Source organism: Strix aluco, chromosome 7 (assembly GCF_031877795.1).
Source record: "Strix aluco isolate bStrAlu1 chromosome 7, bStrAlu1.hap1, whole genome shotgun sequence".
NCBI classification, from domain to species: Eukaryota; Metazoa; Chordata; class Aves; order Strigiformes; family Strigidae; genus Strix; species Strix aluco.
The window spans coordinates 32,333,471-32,357,692 of NC_133937.1; the positions used below are offsets into that span (position 1 = coordinate 32,333,471).

The 24,222-nt window shown below is 46.2% G+C and overlaps 1 protein-coding gene across 6 annotated transcripts in view; it reads right to left on the reverse strand.

Moving 5' to 3' along the window:
- The window catches only part of AFAP1L2 (actin filament associated protein 1 like 2), a 73,415-nt gene that overhangs the window by 23,341 nt on the left and 25,852 nt on the right, over positions 1 to 24,222 (reverse strand). For all 6 annotated transcript variants that reach the window (XM_074831333.1, XM_074831329.1, XM_074831334.1 and 3 more), the window contains exons 2-3: positions 4,854 to 4,982; positions 4,251 to 4,328 (exon numbers count right to left, since the gene is read on the reverse strand). In XM_074831333.1, the coding sequence (XP_074687434.1) occupies positions 4,251 to 4,305 (55 nt within the window). In that variant the 5' untranslated portion in view covers positions 4,306 to 4,328; positions 4,854 to 4,982. The remainder of the gene's footprint in view (positions 1 to 4,250; positions 4,329 to 4,853; positions 4,983 to 24,222) is intronic.

Sequence of the window (24,222 nt, forward strand, 5' to 3'; positions counted from 1 at the left end):
CCATGGCACTTTAGTTCTTGCTAGCTCTGACCCCTGCTGCTGTGAGCAGACAGATCAGTGACTGTCCCCACCTCTGCTGCCTTTCCAGAAAACTGGAGCTAATACCACCCTGTTCCCAGAGCAAACTACAAAGGTTGCTGCCTAGCTGAGCTCCACAACAGTTTATCAAAGCCAGCCAAGAACAGTAATTTAATCACTACTGAAGGAAGAGTTGCTCTTGAAGCAGCCCAGGCCAAACATGTGAAAGGGCATATGGCAGCAGAACTGCTCCAGGCGATCTGCATCTGCCTCTGGAAAGTCAGATTTTCCAAGCAGCTGAATGCAGAGTGATTCAGTAGCTGGAGGGTACATTGAAGGCTCAGAAAACTTGTGTTCCCCCACTCCCTCTTCCCCCCCACAGAACTCCTGGGTGGCCTCAAACAAGTGCCCAAATCCCATGACCTCTGAGATAGTGCAATGCAGCAGTGCTCAAGAACAAGTGGGAGCAAGGCACAAATGACTGAAAAATGAAGGATTTTTAAGGCATTATACTGTGCAGAGGGGAAGTCCCCTTTTACAGAGTGTCTCTTGCCAAATACTTTGGGAGAAATGAGGCTAAGGTATCCAGCAAGTCCAGTAAGTTAAGCAAGGGAATTAGGTCCAAAATCTGCAGCAAGTTCATGCTCCAGCTCCCTTAAGTCACCTGCTGATGCTCCAGCCACATTCCTTGGGCACACACAGAAACCACCAAGGCATCATGCAGTGCCCAGCTGCGGTTAGCACTGTGCTCAGAAGACATGGGCAGGAACTTTGCTGCATATTTCTGGACTTTAAAAATAGAAGTTGGAAACCACATTACTTTGTTCGCGTCTGGGGCTCGGAAGCCATGATGACAGCTCTGCCCTGCCAGGCTGCAGCCATCTCCTGGCCTGATGGTACAAGAGCCCAAAACATGTCTCTTGGGACAAATTGCTCCCTGTGATGCCGGTCTCCTGGTCATCAGCACTGTCTAACTTCAGTAAGTCATGAGGACATGGAGATCCATGGATCAATAGACCCCAACTCCAAGCAGCTGTCTGCACCCCACAAGTAAGGCTTCTGGATGTCTTGTAAGGTTCAGAGTAAAGCAGGTTAGCCTATGACACAGGCAGATCATGGGGAGATCCACCTACCCAAATGCCCCATGATTATATTGCCAGTCATATCTACAGGCTGCTGTTGGAGGTTGGCCTTTTCTGTAAAGGACCAAGGCAATGGCACTCTCAGGGTGGACACCTTCCATCAACAGCAGCTGCTGAGGTCATTGCTACTTTTGGAAACACCAGAAACAAGGCTGAGATTTCCTAAAGCCCTGGTGGGCTACTCCCCAAGAGAGGATTATCTTGGCATTCACAGTGGCCCACATAGGGACCTTTTTAGGGGCCTCTTTAGCAGAGAGAAACAGACAGGCCAATGCGCATCCTCCTGCGTCAGGCAGAACTTCCCATGCTCAACTTCACAGAAGAGAAATCATTGCACCAGCAAAAAACACTGCCAAACCCTTCACAAGTGGTGGCCATCTGTTCTTGACTCTCCAGCAAACCTAGCAATCATCCCACTGAACCTCACCATGCCAGGAAAATGCTGTTTGATTTCTGTACCAGTTCCTCCTCCTCCCACCAACCTTAGAGCACAGGACAGAGACCACAGCTTCAGTCCTCACCCTGCTGGAAACCTGCCCACCTCTGTGGACACATGCCCACGTACTCCAGCTGAGAAGCAGAGCAGGATGTGATGGAGCTTTGATTTTCAGGCTCTGTGCAGGCAGAACCACCCCTTTAACCTTTGTCCTGACAAGACCTCTGGGAGATGTTATGGAGTTTTCTGTTCTGAGGTTGAAGAGGGCAGCTATTGCTGTGCCCAGCATATGGGGACAAGCACCTAATGCATGCTTTCTGTACGGAGAGCCCACACAGCATGTGCTGTGCATACCCCTTCCTTCTCCTGCTACACACGTCAGCACCACTAATCACAGACTGTTTCCCTACTGGGGTGGGAGGGAAGGAGAATTTTTCCTAGACAAGCATTAACACTTTGCAGGTGTCTTCTGATAAAGAGATCTCTCTAAAACCTGGAATTTGGAGAGAATTTAGAAGAGGAAAGAAAGAAGAAAAAACAGCCAAAAGTCTGCTAAAATTTGCATCTGTACTAACTGTTACTTATTTGCGCTCTCTGTTCTTTGTAAAAGTGAATGTCTCCTGGTATCTGGGCTAAGAGGACCGCAGTGTGTGCCACCAGAGGCCCTACACTGCGCATCAGTCCCACCTCCCAGACTCCTGCACCTCAATCCCTCTGTGCTGACTTCCAGAACGAGATGGCATTTGGCTCACTGAAGAGCCCCATGGACCTGAAGGGTAGAGACTTGCTGTGTTTCTCAATGAGATGAAGTAAATGATGGTGTCTTCATCACTCACTGCAGTGAATTCAATTACTGTGCCATAAAAAGCCATTTCAAAAGCAGCATAGTGTTCAGCTTAAATCCTTACCGATGAAATCTGAAGTAGATACAGTGAGTAGTGAAATATGTTTTTTGCAGAAATAGTATATTTTAAGGTTTTGAGGGAAGACTTTTGGAGCTGATGTATTATCACTTTGGAAGGCATTCCACCCTGTGCTGCTAGAGGAGACCTGAGCACAGCTATGGTGGTGAAGGGCATGAGAGGTCCTGTTGGCCTCAGCCACAGAAGTGTGGTCCCATCAAAGGCTTTTGGTGGAACAAAGTGCACAGAGCGGCAGTAGATAAAAGATGTGAAGGGAGCTGCATAATCACTGGGAGATCCATATCACACCAGTGGGTACTAGGGCCCCCTCCATCTGCTAAACCTGAACCTGTGGGTCCCACCACTGACCAGACAGGCACAGATCTCTCCATCCAGTTACAGAGGCAGGATCAGGGCTGTACACCCAGCTGCAGCTATGGCTGAGATCCCATACACGTGTCTCACTGACTTCAGCATTTCCAAACAACTCTGAAGTTTTACTTGGAATAGGGAAGTTGTTGAAAACAGAGGAAGAGAGAAGTGCCAGGTCCCACAGGGAGTGACTGAGTGGGTAGGCTCATGGACTTCATAGGGAAAAGTCTGAAAGAAAAGAACCAACTCTAAAAATAAATTGTCTGAAATTTGCCCCCATGTTTCAGCATGGCAGATCAGTGCAAGTCTTGTTTTATCCACCCAAATGAGAACTTATATAAAGAGATGTTTCTGTTGCTTCTCAGCTGCTGGGAGCTACCTGGGGGCTGTTATAGAGCATTACAGCATCACCCAGAGGGCCCGTCTGGAGATCACATTGCAGCTGCACGTGTAATCTGGGAGGACATCCTGTATTCAGGGGTATTTGAAGTTAACCTAAATTCAGCTGCAGGTAGTTTAAAAAACAAAACAAACAACCCCACCACAAAACAGTAAAACCAAAACTCTGGAAGTGGAGTTATCCCAACTATTGCAGGACTAGCACATCAACAGCAAGCTGCACTGATGTATCCTCGTCTCATCTATTTGGATTGGAAACTCTGGAGTAGGGTCAGCCTCCAGCTAGGTGTGCATTAAGGAGATGTGTGTCACTAATAATCTCACCCTAGGCAATTATCAAAACCAGCTTTGGTGATGAACTTCAAAGAGCAAGAACATTTTTAGACCATTATGTTCTTTGCCATGTTGCGAATTCAAAACCTGGGAAATCTAAACTGGAAATGAATATTTTATCTAGGTTTAATTTCTTGGCTTGTACATGGCAGAACTCTCGCATCCCCCGGGAGATGAAGGTGCTCTGCCCGCACAGATGGTGAGGGTGCAGACTACGCCTGGGAACTCGCCTCGCAAAGTTGTGACAATGCAGACCCTCTGGGCTGGTGCAGAGCAACACACTAAAGATGACACATGCTTTCAAGGTCTCAAAGAGGTGAAGTGACTTGTTTTGTGGCCAAAGGAAACATGAGGGCTTCCTTAAATATTTCAGGCACTGGAGCTTCAAGCCTTAGAAGGCAACATTTTTATCCCAAAATAACGACCTCCAAAGTGCTACTTCCAGGAATAACCTCACAGCATTGGCAAGGACCACTGTTTCTAAGGGAATGTTATGAAAATGGCAGTCCCTCCACACCATCAAGTGCCTCAGCCCTCAGAGCTGCCAGAGGGGCCTCCATCGGTAAAGCAAGGCTCTAACTGTGTGTGCCTTCATCACCCACTAATGCAACCACCCATTAATGCAACCATTAATCTTAAGCTCCCTACCTTTGTCTTGTTTCTCCTGGTCACCCTGCTGTTTATGGATGGTCACTTTGTTCATATAAATATATTCTTCATCGCCACCTGCAAACCAAAGGGAAAAGTGAACTCTTTACCTACCCGCTGCTTTCACGTTGCTAAGTTTTTCCACAAAGACAGATGTAAAAAGTGTCTCTGCTAACTACATTTGGGGAAAGCGTGTTGGTTGAGGCAATGTGCAGAAAAAAACCCAAGCAATAATAAAAAGCAGAAAAATTAAATGTTTTATAGTCAGGAAATTCCATAAGTTAAAATTTCTACTTAAACATTAACTTGGCCAAACAGTACATCCTGTGTATCTTACAAAGTGGATTAAATAAACTTAAGGTTTAATAAGGAAAACAGAAAGGATCAGGAATCTTGGGAATCCTTTGCTTGTAAAGCTGGACACATAACTATAGTAATTTTACATAAACAATTAGAGGTCACTGCAAAATAATCTGTTTCATTTTCTCCTTCTGGTTTCTGTGTCTCCCCTTCCCACCAGCCTCCAAAGAAATGTTGCTTCAAGACCCTGTAGCAATTCTCAGGAGAGTCCACCACCCCATCCTCAGTTTTCCTTGTCCATACCACTGGACTTGGTGTAGACTCGCAGAAGGTCAGAGAGGAAGCTCTTCTTCACAACAGCAGTGCTGCTCAAGTTCTCCTTGTCCAGTACCCTCAGAAAATCTTCAAGTTCTGTAAGCAGCTGCTCGAGAGCTATAACAGCAATAGAGACAATTGTTGGCAAAGCAGTTGGGTGGTGTGTCAAAAGAGGGCATACATTAATTCTGTATTTTCCAAGATCCTTCACATTTTTCTGCCCAGGAATAATTCATATTTCATTTTCCAGCTTAAACCATCCCTCTAGTTTTGAAAAGAAAATGGGTCCCAAAACCAAAAAGCCTCCAACTTCCCTTAGTCTGTTCATACATCAGTAAAATCCCCTGTAAATACCTATTCTTCTTCCGAAGATGATGATGTTTTGCTCAAGGTGGGAATTTTGAGCATTAGGGCTGAGATTGCACAAAAGCAGCTAGCAAGATCTTGATACTTGCATTTTGAGTCCTGACAAACATCACTCAAACCTCATTTGGATTGAGATCTACTAAAGACCCTGCTTTTTGCTTCCTCTTTCCAAGCCTCCTCCTTATTCATCTGTCTGTAATGATTTGAAAATGTTTACGTGTCTCTCCCAAAAAGAGAAAAAAAAAACCAACTACCCCAAAAACTCCACATACATAAATCACAATTCAATAACTTCTCAAGCCATCTTGCTTAGGTAGTAACCACAGAGATCATTGTGCCGTGTGGAACTGAAGACCCAAGACTGAGCAGCATCTCAGACAACCTCAGGAAAACACATCCCTCTATACCCACAATAAGCAACTCGGCCACACCACTCCCCAGCGCTGGCGACAAAGCCAGGCTAATAGGTTTGTTTTCCTTCTGAGGAGGTGCTACTCAGCTCTGCCACAGATAAATAAATCACTTCTCTGACAGGGCTCATGCTGAAGCAACAGGCATTTAATTGCTTGCTTTTGTTCACCCCGAAGTTTATCGTGGGCTAATTAGCAGCAGTGGCAGGAGCCCGTTCCAGGGAGGAAATAACAGAGTATTATGTGGAGAGAGGAAGTGCCGTGCAAGAATGATGGCATGTGGGAAGAGCACGGAAAACCCAGCCAAAGCTGTTCCTCCCCTTCAGAGGCTCCCTGTTACCCCAACTCCATCGCTCCCTGATGCTAGGGAGCTGGGGGGCAGATGGGCAGTGAAGCTCTGGGTTTGCCACTGCCAGGTTGCAAACCAGGCTGTGACCCCTCAGTACACCACCAAGGAACGTGACATATGGATAATTTAACTGGGTCAATGCTCCATTCCCTTCACTTACAACATTTCCATGCTGTAAGTCACTGTTCACACCAATGAACTAGAAAAATGTTAATATTTTGGTTTCATAGTGCAAAGCATCTGAAGCGTATCTAGCTTAAGTACTACCACCTCCAAGGTTGCAAAGAACATTTGTGTAAGAGCAGGAAAGAGCCATCACCTTCTTACTCCCCCATCTTTAGCCACCAGGCAACCCTTCCCCAGGTGAAAACGTGTTAGAAGATTGATAAATAAAGCATAAATTACACTGTAAAGGTTTATGTTGTTAGCCATTAATTGAAAAACATGTTACTACTCTCAAACTGCATTAATCTCCACTAGCTTGACTATAAAACAGTCTAATGACTCCAGATCAATCAATCATGGCTCCAGAGGAACCTACCAACTGGTAGTTCTTCACACTTTGTTTTATACCCTCCACACTCAATTAATTCTCTTCTGGTCTGGTTTAGGACCAGTAGGGAGTGGAAAACACCTGTAGCATGCTGCATTAACTTGAATGTTTTTGCTAGCTGCTGTTTTGCCCAGCTATAACTCACTGCAACCCAGAGAAAGCAAGAATCACTTCAAGAAACAATAGCTTTTTTCATAAACTGTAAGTAAACAGGTAGTATTTGTTGACAACAATATTAAATGCCACTGATATCGCTAAACAATGAACTGTGAGCATTTGGTGCCAAACACACTCATATAACCAGCTTCTCTCAAGTTTCAAGGACCCTGCTTCTTCTAAGTTTAAGGAAACTCCACTGGGGTAAATCACAGCCTTGCTGTACTCACTCATCTGCTTCAGTGGCCCACTTCAGAAAACTTAAACTGATGTCAGTTCCTGCTGGTCAGGCCTGGTAGAGAGGACATTTATGTGTCAGGGATGATATCAGAAGAAACAGCACAAAAAACACCTAACTTTAATTTGAAGCTTCAGAAGCAAGTCAGCTCCCAAGAGCTGCCTACATGGATGTCACGATACCAGGTTTGCAGGGAAGGGGGTATAATTCCCATTCCCTCCTCCACCCCCACGACTGCAGAAAATGACTTTATTCTTTTCCCAGGCATCCACAGCTAGCACACACACAGGGCTGAGTGCTTATGAATAGCACAGCCCATACAGTAGGTTACATTTTCCAGCCCACCAAAGCTGAGTTCAGGCTTCTAGTGACTCAAAGCAATTCATTTAGGACGTGATCCTGGGGCCACAGAGGTCAGTGGAAAGACTCTCTCAGACTTCAACGGATTCAGACTACAGGGACTCAAGAGAGATTAATTTTGCTCTTCTTCAGCAAGAAGCAGCATATAAACCATCTGCTTCTATGCAAGCACCTCTTTGATCTCAGCTGGACATTCCCAATCCAAACCTGATACCTGCAAAAATAAACCGCCATTGAAATGAATGTGACCATTCATTCTCTCATATCAGAATGAGATCCAGCTAATACTTATCAGAGTGATGAATGTGAGAAGTAAGAAGAATTAACATGGTGACAGTCTATAAGATCCTCTGTGCAAGCAAGTATCGCAGCAGGTCCCAGCAGGTCAATAGGACTAAAACCAATTGAGAGCCCATGTACGTCAAACCATCTCAGGATTTCGAATGCTGGAAACCACTGCTTGATCTCTGCTAAAGACCTATCATGTTGTGGTGATGATGTACTGAACATGCTCATGGCAAAACCAGGGTGGTGGTTATCCAATGCAGCCTGAAACAAATGACTCTCCCTCCAAGCTGCAGTTTTGCTCTCCTTATCTTAGCTGTTTAGATATGAGAGCACATAAAGAGATGATTCTTGTAGCTAGGTTTGCTCTGCAGGGCAATAGTTACAGTTGCAAGGAACATGTTTGCAAAATCAAATGGCTGTGAGCAGCAGGATGAGAGATCACAAATAGGCAGAAGCCCAAGTCACAAGGCAGTGCAATTCTCAGAGATGCTTTTGAGAAGCCTTCTTCCACAGCTACATAGCTCTTCTCAACTCTCATAGCACTTCTTTGAGAACCCCCAAGTACAATGTGACTCAAGTAATCTTTCTGCCACCATCTCAAATGCCTCCATAGCACTTGCAAAAATTCAGCCCACTTCATGGAAAACAGGAGATTACCTCTAAGGTGAAGACTGACCCAGAATAATTAAGAGACTTAGCCAAGGTCACTGTGAATAGCTCTATTGAATCCAGTCCTCTCAAGCCCCAGGATATGACCTACTCCATCTCCTCACAAAGCATGGCCACAGATATGGGGCACCATTAGATATCGCAGCACAGCTCAGATCATGCTGTTCTCCTCCATGGCCATGGGCACCAGTCACTGGATAAAACCCGTGAGGATTTCACAACACGTGATGGAGAGAGGTGTAGGAGCATCACAGTCAATGAAAAACTTGACTGATTTGCATCTGCAGTGAGGGGACAATCATCACTGGAAGGACTGAACTGTAAAGCGTATAGCAATATCACATCTTTACTGATGTAATAAGGACTTACAGGGTAGGGGTTACAACCACAGCTACCAGCTCCTCTTATGTGCACTTAACTGGATGATGAGAGATGTTCTCCCTTCTTTTACTCCAAAACGACTCAACCCTTTTTACAGAAACTGCTGGACAGCCCTCTAACCACAGCAGACTCTCTCTGAAAGTTGCAAATTTGGTCGCAGCAATAAGCAAAGGATTGCTTGAAACACGACCGATCTGGTTCAACGGCAATTCAGTGGCAGTAGGACAGCACTGAAAAGGGCTTCTTTTGGCAGGAGCCTATGGCCTTTCTTTGCAGACAGAAAGTCTCTTGCATTGCAGCAGTGTCTATCCTAGTTCATGTGAAGCTAGAGCCAAAAATGCAGCAGCTTGCAAAGCCCCCATTGAGGAAGCACATTCCTTGCAAAAGAGCTGCCAATTTTGCCTGACACCAAGGTCACTGAAAGGTAAATGACCATTAAACTAGATTATAAAATCCATTCCTACCAATAACCACTGATCTTTGTAATTGTGCTACAATAACAACCTATGTCTACATCTAATTACTTCATGTCTTACCCTTATAAGGAAATGGAAAGACTGGCTCAGAATGAACTTTCATTTGTGTTTTAGTAACCACTGTGCAGGATTATATTAGACTATTTAATCTAAATTCAATTATTTATTTCATCAAGGTAGAGGGGCCCCAGCCACCAGACAAAGAACTGTAATTAGATACATACTAAAAGACAAACTCTTTCCTCTACTGAGTGAAAGATAAGGAGTATCATTTGCGAACAGGAAACTAAGGCATAAAGAGATTAAGAGATTTGTCCAAGGATACGGGCGTCTTCTCCAGCAGATCGGGAATACAACCTAGCCTTCCTGTGTCCCAACCTGCAGATCTCACTCCTAAACCACCCCTCCTTGGATCCTGAAGCACTGGGAGATTTCCCACCCTTCTGCCGAAAGCAAGATCTGGGTTTGGCACTTTCGGCTTCATTCTTCCTAAAGGGGCTAGGCTAAACTGCTGGCAAACAGCACGGATTCAGGCACCCGGTAAATACCTGCAGCCTGTGACATGCTAAGCTTTTAGCTTCCAACAGCTTGGAAAGTCCAGAGATAGTAAAACTGATACCAGTGCCATGATTCATACAAGCGTCAGGCTGCAGAAGCGGAGGGGCTCCCACGGGGCACCTTGAGGTACCCGTGCATCCCCAACCTCCCCAGACTGCCTCCTTCATGCTGTACATCCCATGGCAGCCTTTCGACCCCCATTTCCCTCTCACCAGCCCTGGCTGGCAGCACTGGGATTCCCCAGGGGCTGCTTTGGCAGAAAGCAGTTCCTTTCTTGCCCTGGTTTCTTTTTTCCTTCCCTGCATAAAATCAATAGGGCAGCTGACGAGCGTGCAGAGAGGACAGGCGGGTACAGAGACAGCATTCAGGCCGCTGAATAGCGAGTGCTGTCAGCAGAGCAGGAGAACCCAGCCCAGGCCTCCTTGGCTAATTTGGAGTCTTACAGTAACAGTCGGCCTTTGCAAGAGGGAAAAGTCACCCACGATGACAGCTAGAGAAGGCCATTCTCCCCAGCTGTGAGGAAAGGCAGATGTGTGGATGGTGACAGCTGTAACAGCTGGATAACCCCTACATGGGGCCAGCTTCCAAAACAGCAAAGCAGATCCTTCCTCAGGCAAACAAGCTCTCCTCATCCTGCTGGCTTCAGGGTCTTGCAGAGGAGCAGTGAGGAAACCACTGCTCTGCCGCAGTGGTTATGGCTCCTCTGCCCTGCCCTGGGTGCCACTGGCTTCAGTGCACATGGGTAACGTAATGCAAGGAAGGACACACGGCAAACGGCTCACCCAGACACAGCACCAGGAAAAAGCAACATCTCTGCTGAACCCCAGAAGGCTGCTCCTCCAAAAAGCATTCTCATCACACTGAAACCCCCCCAGCATTCACCCAGGGTGATGAGCATTAGAAAGCACACAAGCGTGGACTAAATTTTACCAGCTTGGTTTTGATCATCAGAAACCAGACTTTATTTCCCACACTTGCACCTGCAATGACTGGACAGCTTTCCTTCTTCTAGCTTTTCATGGGAAAAGAATAAAAAGCCCAGCCCATTGCTGTCCAGTTGAAACTCCTCAACTTTTTTCACAGAAAAATAAATATGTAAATATTTGTAGAAAAAAGAAATCTCCCCACAGCAAAATGAGAAGTGCTGTGTTTATCAAAGGAAAAAAAAAGAAAAGAAACCCCAAACCCATAAAAAACCTCACCAAGCTTCTGGTAAACAGTGAACTTTCTCATTGGAGAGTCACTGCTAGATTAAACAAAATAAAAGGCAAAATTCTCAAACCCAAGACAAGCTAAAAGCCCTCAAAATAAAGAAAACTGTAAAACTGGAGAACTCTATCATAGTTTCCCAATCAAGCCAGACAAGTGTCAGACAGTTATGACCACTGTCACAAAGCTGTCTGATTTTCAGACATAAAGAGTGCTCACAAGGAATAAGGAAAAAAAAAAAAACCCACCCAGACTGCTTCTATTGATGCACCTAAAATCCAGTACCGCCTGGCTTCACACTCATGTTGAGAGCATTAGGCTCCTCTTTGTTGCAAAGTATGAATCATGGAAGGAGAGAGGCAAACAATGTGTCTCGTTGGTTGTGGGCTGTGAACTGCGCAGATGAACCCAAGCAGCTCTGCGTGGGCTGCTCTGGAAGTTCGAACAAGACTCATATTGAGAAACGGCAGCTCTAACCTAGGAACTCTGAACTTTAACAAAACGGCAGCAGAAAATGCACACAAAGCTTTTTTTCAGTTAGCTGAGCAAACAACAGACTTCTCTTCCCTTCGCTGGAAGGTGGGAAACAGCGTCCAAGAAAAATTAAGGAAAAAAAAAAAAAGGAGGAAGAGACAAGAGAAGCAAAACATGAAAATTATGGTGTCGTAAGGAGTTTTTACTGAACAGTCTTATAGTTTAGTGCCATATTGCTTTATTATATGCAATAGAGGGTATACACATGAAACTTCAGGGACAATACAGTGACAGCTTTCTTTGCAAAGGATCTGTCTTTCCATGACAGAACTACTGGTGAGTCACTGGAGGGCTCACACCGCTAAAGAAATTTGTTGGATGACATCTGAGAGAAGCCAGCATCTTTTCCCTTTGTAGCATGCTATATTAGTGAACTGTCCGTCAAACTCAGAAGATCCCCAAAGCTTTACTAGACTACAGGTCTGTGCTCAGGTGCTCAGTGATGCACGTAGCATCAGCAAATGGGGACGTATCACAGTGCCATGGAAAACCACGCTGGGACCTGGGGTTGACTGGGCTGTCACCCTGAGAAGCGCTGCACCTCAGCGTACGGCGGACCAGGTCACATATCACTTGTGTTATGTGGTAACTCCTGCTAGGGCAGAACTGAGCTAGGTAAACATCAAGGAAGCAACTAAAGAAACATCAGCACAGTAGGCAAGAGGGTAAATAAGGATCAAACCAAATCAAGATAACTGTCAACTAGAAAAATTTGGACCAAGTCAGGTAGGGCAGGATGTTAAAGAGGGTACTCTTTCTAAGTTAAATATCCCCAAGAGCAGGGCCTAGAGGGCTCCCTTCCCAGTGGGGAGGAAAACAATCCCAACAATTCGTACAAAGCAGAAATCATGTTTGCTGCCAAGCTCGCGTTGAATACTACAGTGGCGTGACAGAGACAGACATGATTTCCTCTAAAGCTGCCACCACTGATTCCCTTCTCTCCCCACAGTCCTTCTGCTGTTTTTTTCCCCTTACTCCTTCAGTTTTCAGCTAAGACTGGTGGGTTGTTTTTGTTTTGTTTGTTTTTTCTGTCTTGTGAAGTTTTGCTCTCCTCTCCATCACTCTACGTGGTTGACTTCACTGGGGGGATTGGTGACCACATGACCTGCATCTGAAAGTACATCCATTATTTGCTATCTAGTGTAATGCACAGCTATATCCAGGAAGGGGCTGTTAAGAGGCATCTGATCAAATACAACAGTTGTTTTCAAGAAAAAGAAACATGCAAAAAACTCAACTACATGACACCAACACATGGGGCTCTACTGCTCAAAGCCAGTGCATGGAGGTACCTTGCAGCCTTCCGCTCAGACCAGCCTTGTTCCCTGCTGCCTTAACACGGTCTTTGCTCCACAAAGGCAGCAACCTGTGCTCCTGCACCTCAGCTCTCAGGTCTTTGCCAAGGCTCCTGGGTTGAGGAACATGGTTGTAGTCAAAATGCTGTGGCAAACTTTGCATCATCATTGTTCATCATTCTGCATGGCTATGCACATTTCCATCCCTCTCTGCATTACAGAATAGAGGCACAGGGCTGTCCTAATGCCTGCCAGAACCTGCAGCCATGGGACACCTCTTTCCTGTGGAAAAAGGAAGCCTGGGATACCACGTTCCCAAAACAGCAACTGGGAAACTGCAAGATCCTAATGAGATTAACTATCACAATGATGGTGAATGACAGCACTGGAACAACACCCCACAGTTTGTACCACTTCAATACAAATAAAGGAGGTTAACTGCAACAAATATCTGGAGATGGATTTTTCTCTCGCAGGCAAGATACAAATTAAAGGAAGCTGCCAGATACACAGAGGGTTGTGTTGGTTTTTTTTTTAAGAGAGTACATGCACACGCATACACATGCACACACCCTCTGAAGTTCTCGTATCAAAGCATTTTCCCACCATTCTCTGTTGATTTAATGGCATCATTTCTCCAACAAACAATAGAAACATAACAGAAGGGGAAAGCAATTATGTTTGAGAAAGCAAAACCAAGAGCTCTGGGGTCAGAAAGACAGTCACAGAGCCCTGGAGTCCCCAGTCTTTTCCTTGCTGTTTCCTCTGCATCAAGGGCTCTTTGAGCCATGCTGCCTACAGCGGCCAGGGCTGGGCCTCTGTTCCTACAGCTGAAAAGCAGAATGACTACACAAGGCTATTGCACTAGTGCAGGGGAAAAACAGGTTTTAAAAGTATCCTGATGCGTATCAGGGTAGGCTGGCAGAGCCTATAGCAACATCACTACCAATTGCTAGATTTTGCTCCTAATGATCTTGCTCAATCCCTTGTCCAAATACTGCATGCAGTCCTTATCCATCCTCTTCAGGGTAACCTGAGAGCCTAAACACCAGGAGGGAGCATCATGCAGCTGAGACGCTGAGCAGTGTTGATGCAGCAGTGTGCAAGCCAGTGATTCTCTTTGGAATCCCAATGTATAGTCACCAGCAGACAAATTCACTCAAAAACCAAAACCCCATTAAAAATCCCCCCCAAAATCCCCCAATCTACAGACATCACCAAGGACCAAAGCTCACTCCCCTTCCTAACAACAAGATTCAAAGCAAACCAACATTTACTAAACTTCAGTTTAGGGTTGAGAGGTGTGTGGAAAGGGAAGGTTTAGGATTACACAGTACTTCAGAGGACAAATTACAAACCCTCTCCTGCCATGAGTCACCAGTGCTCAGCCAGTATCTCCCAACAGGGCTCCAACATCTGCCACCACAGGAGGCCACAGCTCCCACCCCCCCTCCCACATGCATAGGGAAGGCATGGATGCCAGAAGGACCTGAGGACAGGGCTGGATGTCCTCACTCTTACATTCAAGAGATGCCACCTTTATTCCTCTCCCACACCTCCAACATGACATTTCACTGAAGTCAGGGTAGAAGAGCAGCCTCCCAGGAGCAGGCAGCTCCCTTGTTTGCTATGGGTTACCAAAGCAGCTGGGCACCACATGAGCCGTTCTGAGACACATGCGCCCTGTGGGGAAACACCAATGTTGTCCTAATGCTGCACTGACATTCCAGAGAAACAGAGGCTCTGCCCTGCTTCACACCCCAAACATCACTTTTGTCACTCAACAGGTTTTCAAATGCAGTTCAAGTTTTTGGTACCATTTGGCATCTGTGTTATTAATCCACATTACCCAGGAAACTCCCAAATATGTTTTCTTAGTAGAGCCTCTCTGTCCAATACTCATAAAAACAAGTATCGGCTGCCTTGGGGAAAACAAGTGTCACTCATCGGGAAGAGTCTCAGAATAGAGCCTCTCCCAAGCCATCCAATTTACGCAAGGGTTGCACACACATTACTCTTCCAAAACAGGTCCCATTCACCACGTGAAACAAAACACAGGTGACAATATTTGGAGGAATAATGGTGATAAAATACTTCTCGTAAGCCAGGAGTGTACTGGGATAAGTGATGCAGTAATATGCAAGCCAGTGTGGAACCAGTGAAGATAAAGGGTCAGGATGCCAGTGCCATGGAGACTGCTGGAGCTGCACACCACTGCATGAAGAGATATAATGTGAGGTCCCGTTTGTCTCCCTACATGTTCAGGCCCCACATGCTATGATGATCAGACTCATGGAGCAGGGATCAGAGAAGCCATGGACATTTACTTACCGAGCTAAGCAACTTCTGCAGTGACCTACCTAATGGACACTTCTTGGTTTGACTCATGCCCCACTGCCTGCAGCTGCTTTGCTGCATGGGGGAATCTCTTACAAGGTATGATAGAGGCAAGCACTGAAAGAGCTGCCAAGACTGAGAAACAAGCCTTTTTTTACCATTAGGGTTACAGGAGAAGCCATCACCTGCACCCTGGGTTTGAGTCTCATCACCAAGCAGCAGCAAGTCAAACTCCTGGAGATGCACAGGTGGGAAAGAAGAAGCTCAGGACGAGATAACCATATCGCACCTCTGCCTTCTTCCCCAGCAGGGCCCTGCAGGAGCCCAGGGGGGCTGAGGCAGTGGGGAACCAGGACAAAGACTGGTGTTTCATTTTTTTCCGTGTGAATTGGAAACTTCTCCCTTTCTATCCTCACTGTGAGGCATGGGAAATGAAAGACAGCTCTCAAACCAGCAAAACAACCATTTACCGGATAAAAAAGATTTTCTTACTTTGTCTGTCTTGCACTTTGTTTACATGAATGAGAGCCAGTTATCCAGACTGGGAACAATACTCTGAATTAAATCTCTGAAACCCATTACATAAATATGCCGAAGGTATCACTAATCCTATCACAGATTTAAGAGTTAGATCATTATTTTCATTTACCATTTCAGCAGAAAATCTCTGACAAGAAACTGCTGATGAACGAGTTCAAGCCCTTCCAGCAAATTCAGCTTCCTTGGAGCTTTTCTAAACTCACGTTTGACTCTTTCATCTCCCTCTTAACAGACTTTGGAGGCATCCTTGTAACTTGGCTCTAATTTACCAGCCTGGCATTTATCTTTTCTCAGCATTACAGACTAATGAACACTTATGTAATTCTCAGTAACTGAGGATCCCTTCCTGCCCGGGTTATCTGGGGAGCGCTTGCATGCCCGAGGGAGCAGCATGAGCAGGCAGCAGTGGTTTGGGATCAGCAGCTCATGCCCAGCTCCCTGCAGCCAGGGCAGGCCACGCTGCCCTTGCTCAAAACCACATTGCCATGTTTTCCATCCAAAAGGTGAACATAACATAGTTAAGCATTAGCACTAATAAATTAATAGCTTTTAATGAAAGTAATAACTTGAAGGAACACTCTATTTACTTACTGCTAAGCACAGCCTGGCTAGTCCACAGATCTGCCTCCAGCGCTGGAAGCAATTCAATCAAGGACACGATTAGAATCTTGCAAGCAGGAACTGCCCTCAAGATAGTTTTCTAGTACTCACAGGCATAAAGAGATGCACAACCTCACAACTGCTGGCTAGCTGGTAAGGAACAGCCAGCTGCAGCCAACCCAGCAGCCTTCCAGTTTTGCAGAGAAGGTACTGAAAACCACTGGCCATTCAACTTGCTGATGGCCCAGAGAAAAAGAGAGGCAGAGACGTTGCATTGCCTACCTGTTTAGGGAGCAGTACATCTTGGATATTGCTTAGGGAGAAATCGTAGGATGCCACTGCAAACGTCTACGCAACCTTTTGACTTTCCTTCTACCAATTCTGCCCTTAAGCTCTATCCCCAAAGGCGAAGCCGAGGCAGCCAGGGAGCACAAAGCCACAGAGTGTTTCAATCTTCTTGAGTTAGGAAAAACACAAGGATTGCAACAAACCACAACAGAAACAATTTTATTTGTTTTACTGTTATCTGCTTACCTGGGCTTTCTAAGGCAAGAAAGACAGGCAAGTGAAGGAAAGACAAATGACTAGGAGAACACTCCCCCATTTTTAGGGCTAGGCATATTTTGTTGCAGAATTCATTGAAAACAATAAAAAAATGCAGGGTTTTTTTTGAGAGAAAGTAAAAGTAATTTTGATTTCACTCATTTGTTTCAGGGGAAAAGAAAGAAAAAAGAGGGGGCAGGAGGAGGTTGGATCCCCACAGACCAGGCAGTTGCCCTCTTGCCCTTACCTCTGAGGTGGGGAGGTAGATTCTAATCCCTCCCCTGACTGAAGGGATTTGAATTTGTCTTCTCTGGAGGCTGCTCCATTCACTTATATTACTACAGAGGGGAAGAAGCATGGGCTCTCCCACCCACAGAGTCCCACCTCAAACAGCAACTGGGATGTAACCACCATGTGTCTCTTTCTGGTCCAGTGAAAAGCTACTCATTGTTCCTAGTCCTTCATCACTGGACTTTGGTTAAGAAGAAAAACAAACATAATCTTTTGTTTGCCCCAAAACAAGATTTCTGTCAGGCAGTCAGCCCAGGGGCAATAATTTCTCTCAACACTGGCACCAATAGGAGTTTGCTGCCTCCTGACACTTGCCTGCATGAAAAACTACCCAAGGGGAAAAAGTACTTGGCCTGGTAGCCATATGGAAGGGGTAGGGAGCAAGAATTAGCTCCATCTCACCCTTCAGCAGGGACATCTGTTACAGCTGCCTAGGTAAGCTGCTGAACAGGTCACACAGTGCACAAAATGCAGACCAAAAACCACAGGCACAAGAGCTGCCAAGCTCTCTGCTCAAGCCATCACATGGCATTCAAGAAATGTACAATCTGTTTCCTTTCCATTTTGAATAACATCTGTCTGAAATTTCCAGGTGGGACATGCTAAGTCATGCTTCTGCAAATTCCCCCTCCTGGGGGGCAAGGAAAGTGCAGGAAACTGTTTCAGAGATGTGTAAGAGAAACTGGATCTATAGGAACCTCTCAGCAATAATACATTGCACTTTCCCCACCCATGGTTATCTATCCTCAACCAGAGTTTTTGGAGGCAACACTCCAGCATGTTTTACCCACATCCTCTGTACGCCTGTCTCAGGATATCATCTCAAAAGGGCATTTGAGGATGAGTGGTGTATGTTGGTATAAAGCAGCAGAAGACAAGTGAAACCCCTGATGCAGGCCAAGACAGGTCAGTGAGGACCAGTGAGTCTACCCCCAGCTACGGGTGGGCAGATGTAGTGGGGGATAAAGGAGGGAGTGGGAGGAAAGGTCAGTCAAGAAAAATCCGTGTGGCAGCTTATATCCCTCAGTGTTGCAGCATCTCCACCTTGCCTTGAGCAGGCCGGTGTGCTCATGCAATGTGGCACCACGCAGAGACCATGCTCAGGTCCTGGAAACAGCATGGTTCTCACAAGCTCTGCCTCTTTGCTAGTTTAAGTATCTCTGTCAAACTGCAGACTCAACTTTTGCAACACTTGACAAATTGGTCCTGCAAACATGGGAAAGGCTACTGTGCTGTTAAATAGAATCACATAGAATAGAATCACACAGAATAAATTGGGTTGGAAGAAAACTTAAAGATCACCCAGTTCCAACTCCCCTGCCGTGGGCAGGGACACCTTCCACTAGCCCAGGTTGCTCAAAGCCCCGTCCAACCTGGCCTTGAACCCTTCCAGGGAGGGGGCAGCCACAACCTCTCTGGGCAACCTGTGCAAGTGTCTCACCACCCTCACAGGAAAGAGTTTATTTCTTATATCCAATCTAAATCTAAACATCCAATAATCTGAACAATCTAAATATCCAATAATCTAAATACCTCAGATTTTTCAAAAATGCATTTTCTTCAATATTCACCCTTCATCGCAGGCAGCCTTTTAGGTCAAAGCACAAAACTTCAGCGATGGGGCTGATACCCTAAGCTTCGGCAAAGATACACGCCCAGCACTGACTGATGCTCAGATCCCAGCTTCACCCAGACATGTTTTTCCTCTTAACACCTCACTGCATCTAGACACCTGCTTCCCACCTCAGTCCTCTCACTCTTCAATTTTTCTGCCCTTTTTTAGGTGGCTGCAGGAATTCGCCCTCCTGGCTGAAGCAAGGCACTCTACCTTTCTCACATGAGTCAGCAGCCAGCAACAGGAAAGCCGTTCTTTGTAATTGAAAAGGAATTAAGTGATTTTGAAGCAGGGGAGTGTTTTGGACTAGTTAGCTGACTGACAGCAGGAGTGCCTCAGAAAAGGCTGCATTATGAGAAGCAAACTTCAAAAGGAGAAGTGACAAGGCCAGAGTGTTTGTGGTGCCTGAGGAAGTAATTAGAATTTAAAAGGGACACAGATTGGGCAAGTACACTAGGCTAGGAAAAATGAGCTGCTGCCAAAAAAGTTTCTTTAGCTTTCCCAGTGCTCCCTAGCCCATATTAGAAATGCAGTTTCATGAATATCTGTGTCTCAAAACATTTCTACAGAAAATCCTTGCAATTGTTGAAAACAGGAGAAAGATGTCACCGTCAAAAACTAGATGCCTCCTGCTCCCATTTCTCTTTTCAGTTTACTAATAGCTGCCTTGCTTTCATCATTCCCAAACAGGAGAGGGTTTCTGCAAACCCCTCAGAGATAAGACATTTCTTAAAGGACTGGTTTTGTAGATGGCATGGTTTCCCTTCCTTCATCACAGGGTTTTTTTTGAAGCAAAGGCTTCAAATGCTTCCAGGGTCCGTAAGCACTGATGTTTGCTCTGCCGCTGAGTGACCTGCCAGGTCAGGAGCACAGCCCCAGCTAGAGAGGTATGATGTTAGTCAGAGATCAAACTGAATGCAAAACTCGGTGGTTTCCAGTCACCAAGGATCATTGTTAAATTCCTGTTGCTTTGAGATCTCTGCTATGTCACGGAAGGCTTTGAACTGGTGATTCAAACAAACGTGAAGCTGCAACAGCAAAGCCGCAGCTGAAGCCAGCGGAAGCGTTTGTTCTGGTTTTCCTCAGCAAGCTGAAGCAGCTCACAACAAACTCAACATTTAGCCCCTTCCACCAGAAGGTCTCAACACTTCAGGGAAAGCAAAAGCCAAAGCTAGAGGTCTGCAATAAAATCCAAGGCCAAAAGATTTGCAGCTCTGGAGTGAGGCCAAAGCAAGTGTCCCACTAGGGCCCTTTCTTCCTATCATCTATTCCCTGCCTGAAGGCTCTAATGTCCATTTTCTTGGCCCTTTCCCCCACAGTAGAGACTCTTTTGCTCAATGGTTCATATCCAGACAGTGAGAGAGACAGCTAAAAAGAGTCAACAGCCCTTCGAAGGCAAACAGGGCTCCTGTTGTCTCACCAGGTGCAGGTGAGATGTGGTGAGTCAGGCTGGAGGAATGAGCTCAAGCAGCAGCACCTGGCACAGCCGGTCCCTCCAGACCACCCCGCTCCCAGCTCAGTGGGTCACTGCAGTTAAGGTCCTTGAGCTGCTTATCTGTCAAGTGTGTGTTAAAAAAAAAAATAATAATTTTGCTGGAAGTTTGGCAAGCTTAAACAGGCTTCCAGTAACACTCTGAGGAATCTCATAGGATGTCATAACACAAAGTATTTACTGAAAATTGTCTCGGCATTCAAATGCTCCTTGTGGATTTAATTCAAGCTGTGTTGGATCTCATCTGCTTCAGGCTTGTGGATCCAACCATAACCTCAACGGAATGACAGTTTTCACCCTATGTCACTTATCCCCATGGGTCTCACGGGGCCTTTCTCCTAACACAATTTTGAGGGAAACAGAACAATCTTTTACAAATGCAGCCACTCCGGAATGAGGACTCATCACAAGAAGGTATACTAAGGGTGCCACATTTCAGGAGATAGTGGCAGACTGGCAAAGGCATCTTGCTAAGGAAGCCCAGATACCTCCTGGACCAAATTCTGAAGTGGTAGCAGTGGTACCATCAGCCTGACCCATAGGCAAGCAGCTGCCTGGGTATCTGGGCCATTAATCAAAGGCACACACATTGCTCACCACACTCACCTCTGTAGTCACTGGCTGGAAATGGGTGTTCCTTAGCTATATCAGCTCAACAGGCTGGGCAGGTCTACCTGGACCTTTGGACATGCAGTGGAAATTGTAAGGTTGGGTTTAGAATAAATCGGGTTACATATAAAAGGAGCACTCCTTTGAGAGCACAGAAATGCTCAGAATATATATAAAGATCAATTATTGCTGTGAAAATCACCACAGATATCAACCTGAGCTGTATCTTCATCTAGTATAGATCTATACAGCTCCACTGAAGTCTACCAAAAAAGGTTTTATTTTAGCACAGAGGATAAGGATGCCATCTTATCAGGAAACTCCAGTTTTATGCAAGCACAAACAGACAGTGCAGAATTTTCCCAATTCATGTCAGATCGAGATGTCCAGCTCTGGGGATCCCAAAACACCAGAGAAAAACCAAGATGAAAGTGAAACAAATGCAAGCTGTATTTCATTGAAATGGGAAACCACAAACCACTCCATGTTCAATGGAAAGCCCAAACTTTGGGATTTTGTTTGATTTTTAAGAAAAGAAAGACAGAATCCACCACCCTTCAATAGTCAATAACCCCACTGGGTTACTGGGCCTCTCCTCTAGGATGGGAGGGACTGCAGACCAAAGCCAAGCTCAGATTGTGCAGCACCACAGGCAACTCCTCTGCATACCAAATACCAGTTCCTCTGGTCCTGCTCTCCCATTTTCTCCCATTTAAGTCATTCCCCTACATGTACGTGTATATATATGCTACTACTGTTCCTTGGGGTAGGAGTCCCCCCCAGGACAGGGGCAGTGATGTCTGAGGCTCAGGCCTGGGGAGCTGGGTTTCCTGGGCAGTACCATCACCACAAAGGCTATTTATGATCAGAAATACCAGCCAGGACCTGAGGAACTTTAATGAAAAATACTTTTGTGCAGCTTCACTTAGAAAAAATAAAACTACTACAGCAGGTTCCTGATGGGCCAGGATTTTCTGGAAGGAAAAAAAAAAAAAGTCCAGCAGAAAAGCCTTCTACTCACTGTAAGTGCAAGAGGATACCAAGATCAGACTTATTCATGCCAGTAGAGTTCACCTGGGCAGATTCATCAAGGCAGCTCCACCGACTTCACCCCAGAGTGGTGCTTACAGCTCCTGGTTAACTGCATTAGCAGACTATGTTTATGGCCCTTTTGCATTAGCCCAGAAGCCCAAAGCAGCTGGAAATTACAAGTAAATTTGGCCCATGAACTCCAGCCGCATTACCGGTAGGTAATACCTTACTTTCCCAGTGACAGGAGAAGGTTGGAATTTTTTTTTAAATTCATCTCCTGTAGAGGCAGTGCTCTCTCCTCTGGCAGAGGGGTCAGCATGGGCCACGCCAGCCCGCATCCTGGTGCAGCACCCCGCAGGGAAACCTGCTTCAGTGCATGGTGAGGGCCCTCCCCTGGAGCTTCAGCCAGGAACCCCCAAGCCAGCCTCTTCCTGCACATCAGAGCCCATCTCAGAAATTACAGGCTGCTGCAAAGAAGCACTTCCATGGTCTCCTTTCTCTTACTACAGAAGGAAAAACCCCACTGATGTCCTAGCATGCCTGCTTTCCTTCCCTTCTCCAGCTGCCGACTATGGTTCCAGCAAGCACATCCTACCAGGGTGAGATCCAGCAGCTTCTGTGGGGGGTTTGCCCCATGCTGATATTTGTGTTCTCAGTCACCTTTCAGAAAACCCTGTGGAAAAGGGGTCTGCTCCAACCTTCCCTTTATGCCACCCAACTCAGTAGGAGCTGCTCCTGGACTGACTGGTAAAAGTCAGATCAGGATCTGGCCTTGTTGAAGAGGGAGAGCCACGAGACTGAAAACCAACGTTGAAAAACAAACAACTCCCGAACGAAGAGTCACAAGGCAACCCTAAACTTCTGTTTGAAAATATTTAGTCAGGATGTCTTGCTGAGCTGACACATCTGGCTTCCAGAAGGACTTCAGATGGGAGCCGTGCTGAACAAAAACTTTTCAGGATGCCCACAAAATGAGGGAAACGAGGAGCCTGGGACACGCTGCTGCAGTCATGCAGCAAAGGGAGGACTTGAAGTTGGAGCTGAAGAGCCCCACGGAGCCACCCCCATGCCTATCCCTGCTTAGCACAGCTGTTAGACTTAGATGTAACCTGAAGCAAAGTCCTCTAGCCCCTGCATGTACCAATACAGTAGGTGGGTGATCTGAAGGCTGTGTTAAATTAATGTATTTCCCTTAATCCATGACTAATAAGCCCATCTTTTAGCAACTCAGAAGGGCAGACATTTACAGATCACCGTACTGTTGTGACTGGCCTATTTATGGTCCTGGTTCAACTAAAGAAGTCAAGCATGCAGTTAACTCCATCCCTTGACGGTGCGCCCTTGCCCACACAACTCACTTTTAAGCAAGTCTGTGACAGGATCTGAGCCCATGCTCAGGCTGAGGGAGGGATGTCTCAGCAGTAAAGCAGGCAGGAGCAGGCAGGAGCATGCCTGCACTTTCCCAGCTGGCAGTCAGTTTAAAACCTCACAAAGCAACCCAACCAGCGAGCAGAGAGGAGAGGAGCTCCTGAGATGTTCACTGTGCTCATTCCCAACACACTTCACCTTCCAGTACAGGCAGGAGGCAGGACTCAAATTTTCAATACGACAAAAATATCTTTTCTTTACACTAGGTGTGGCCTGGGAGCACCAACCAGGCAAAAAAACTGGTTGGTACTTTCACCAACACAGCCCTCCCTGCACACTTCCCACTCAGACAGCCATTCCTTCTGCAAAAAGGGGAGAGGCAGGTAAGTAGGATGCATTTTGTCTCTTGCTTACTTAATAAAAAAATAGATCATATGTTATGGCTGGTTTCCAGGTCCTCATTATTGTCCAAGTAGCATTAACAAAGGCGAGAAAGCAAACTCAGCACGTACCCAGGGGACCTGGAAACACCCAGCCGTTCCCAAAATAGGAGCAGCTTGGCAAGTTGCAGCTGGAGCACGGCTGGGACCCCCCTTCCCGCGCTCCGCTCTCCCAGGCAGCGCAGCAAGCAGCGGGTCAGGAGGTGCATTCCTCTGACAAAAATACTATGAGAAAAAATGACCGAGCGGCAGCTCCAGCGCAGCCCCCCGGCAGAAGCCACTGGAGCTGCGCTGGCCCCCTTCACCTCCGCGATGGTATTGGGACTGAAGGACCCCTGGGAAAAGGGCTGCTTCTCACGACGTCCCCGCAGAGTGCCTGGCACTGCCTGCGGCCCTTACAGGATGCTGCAGTGCCGAGAAATTGTGCCGAGATCCTGGCTGCGTCAGGAAGAAAGGAGATCTGTAACAGCACTTATTGTAAAAAAAATTTAAAATTAAAAAACCCCCTGAAATCAGCATAAAACCCAACAGCAATCAGCTCATTGCCATAGGAACAGGTTTAGTGTTATGGCAGCCAGACAACTGGGTCCTGTAGGCTAGTGTCCTTCTCGTAACCTTGGGAAAATCATCGGCTCTTAATTATAAATC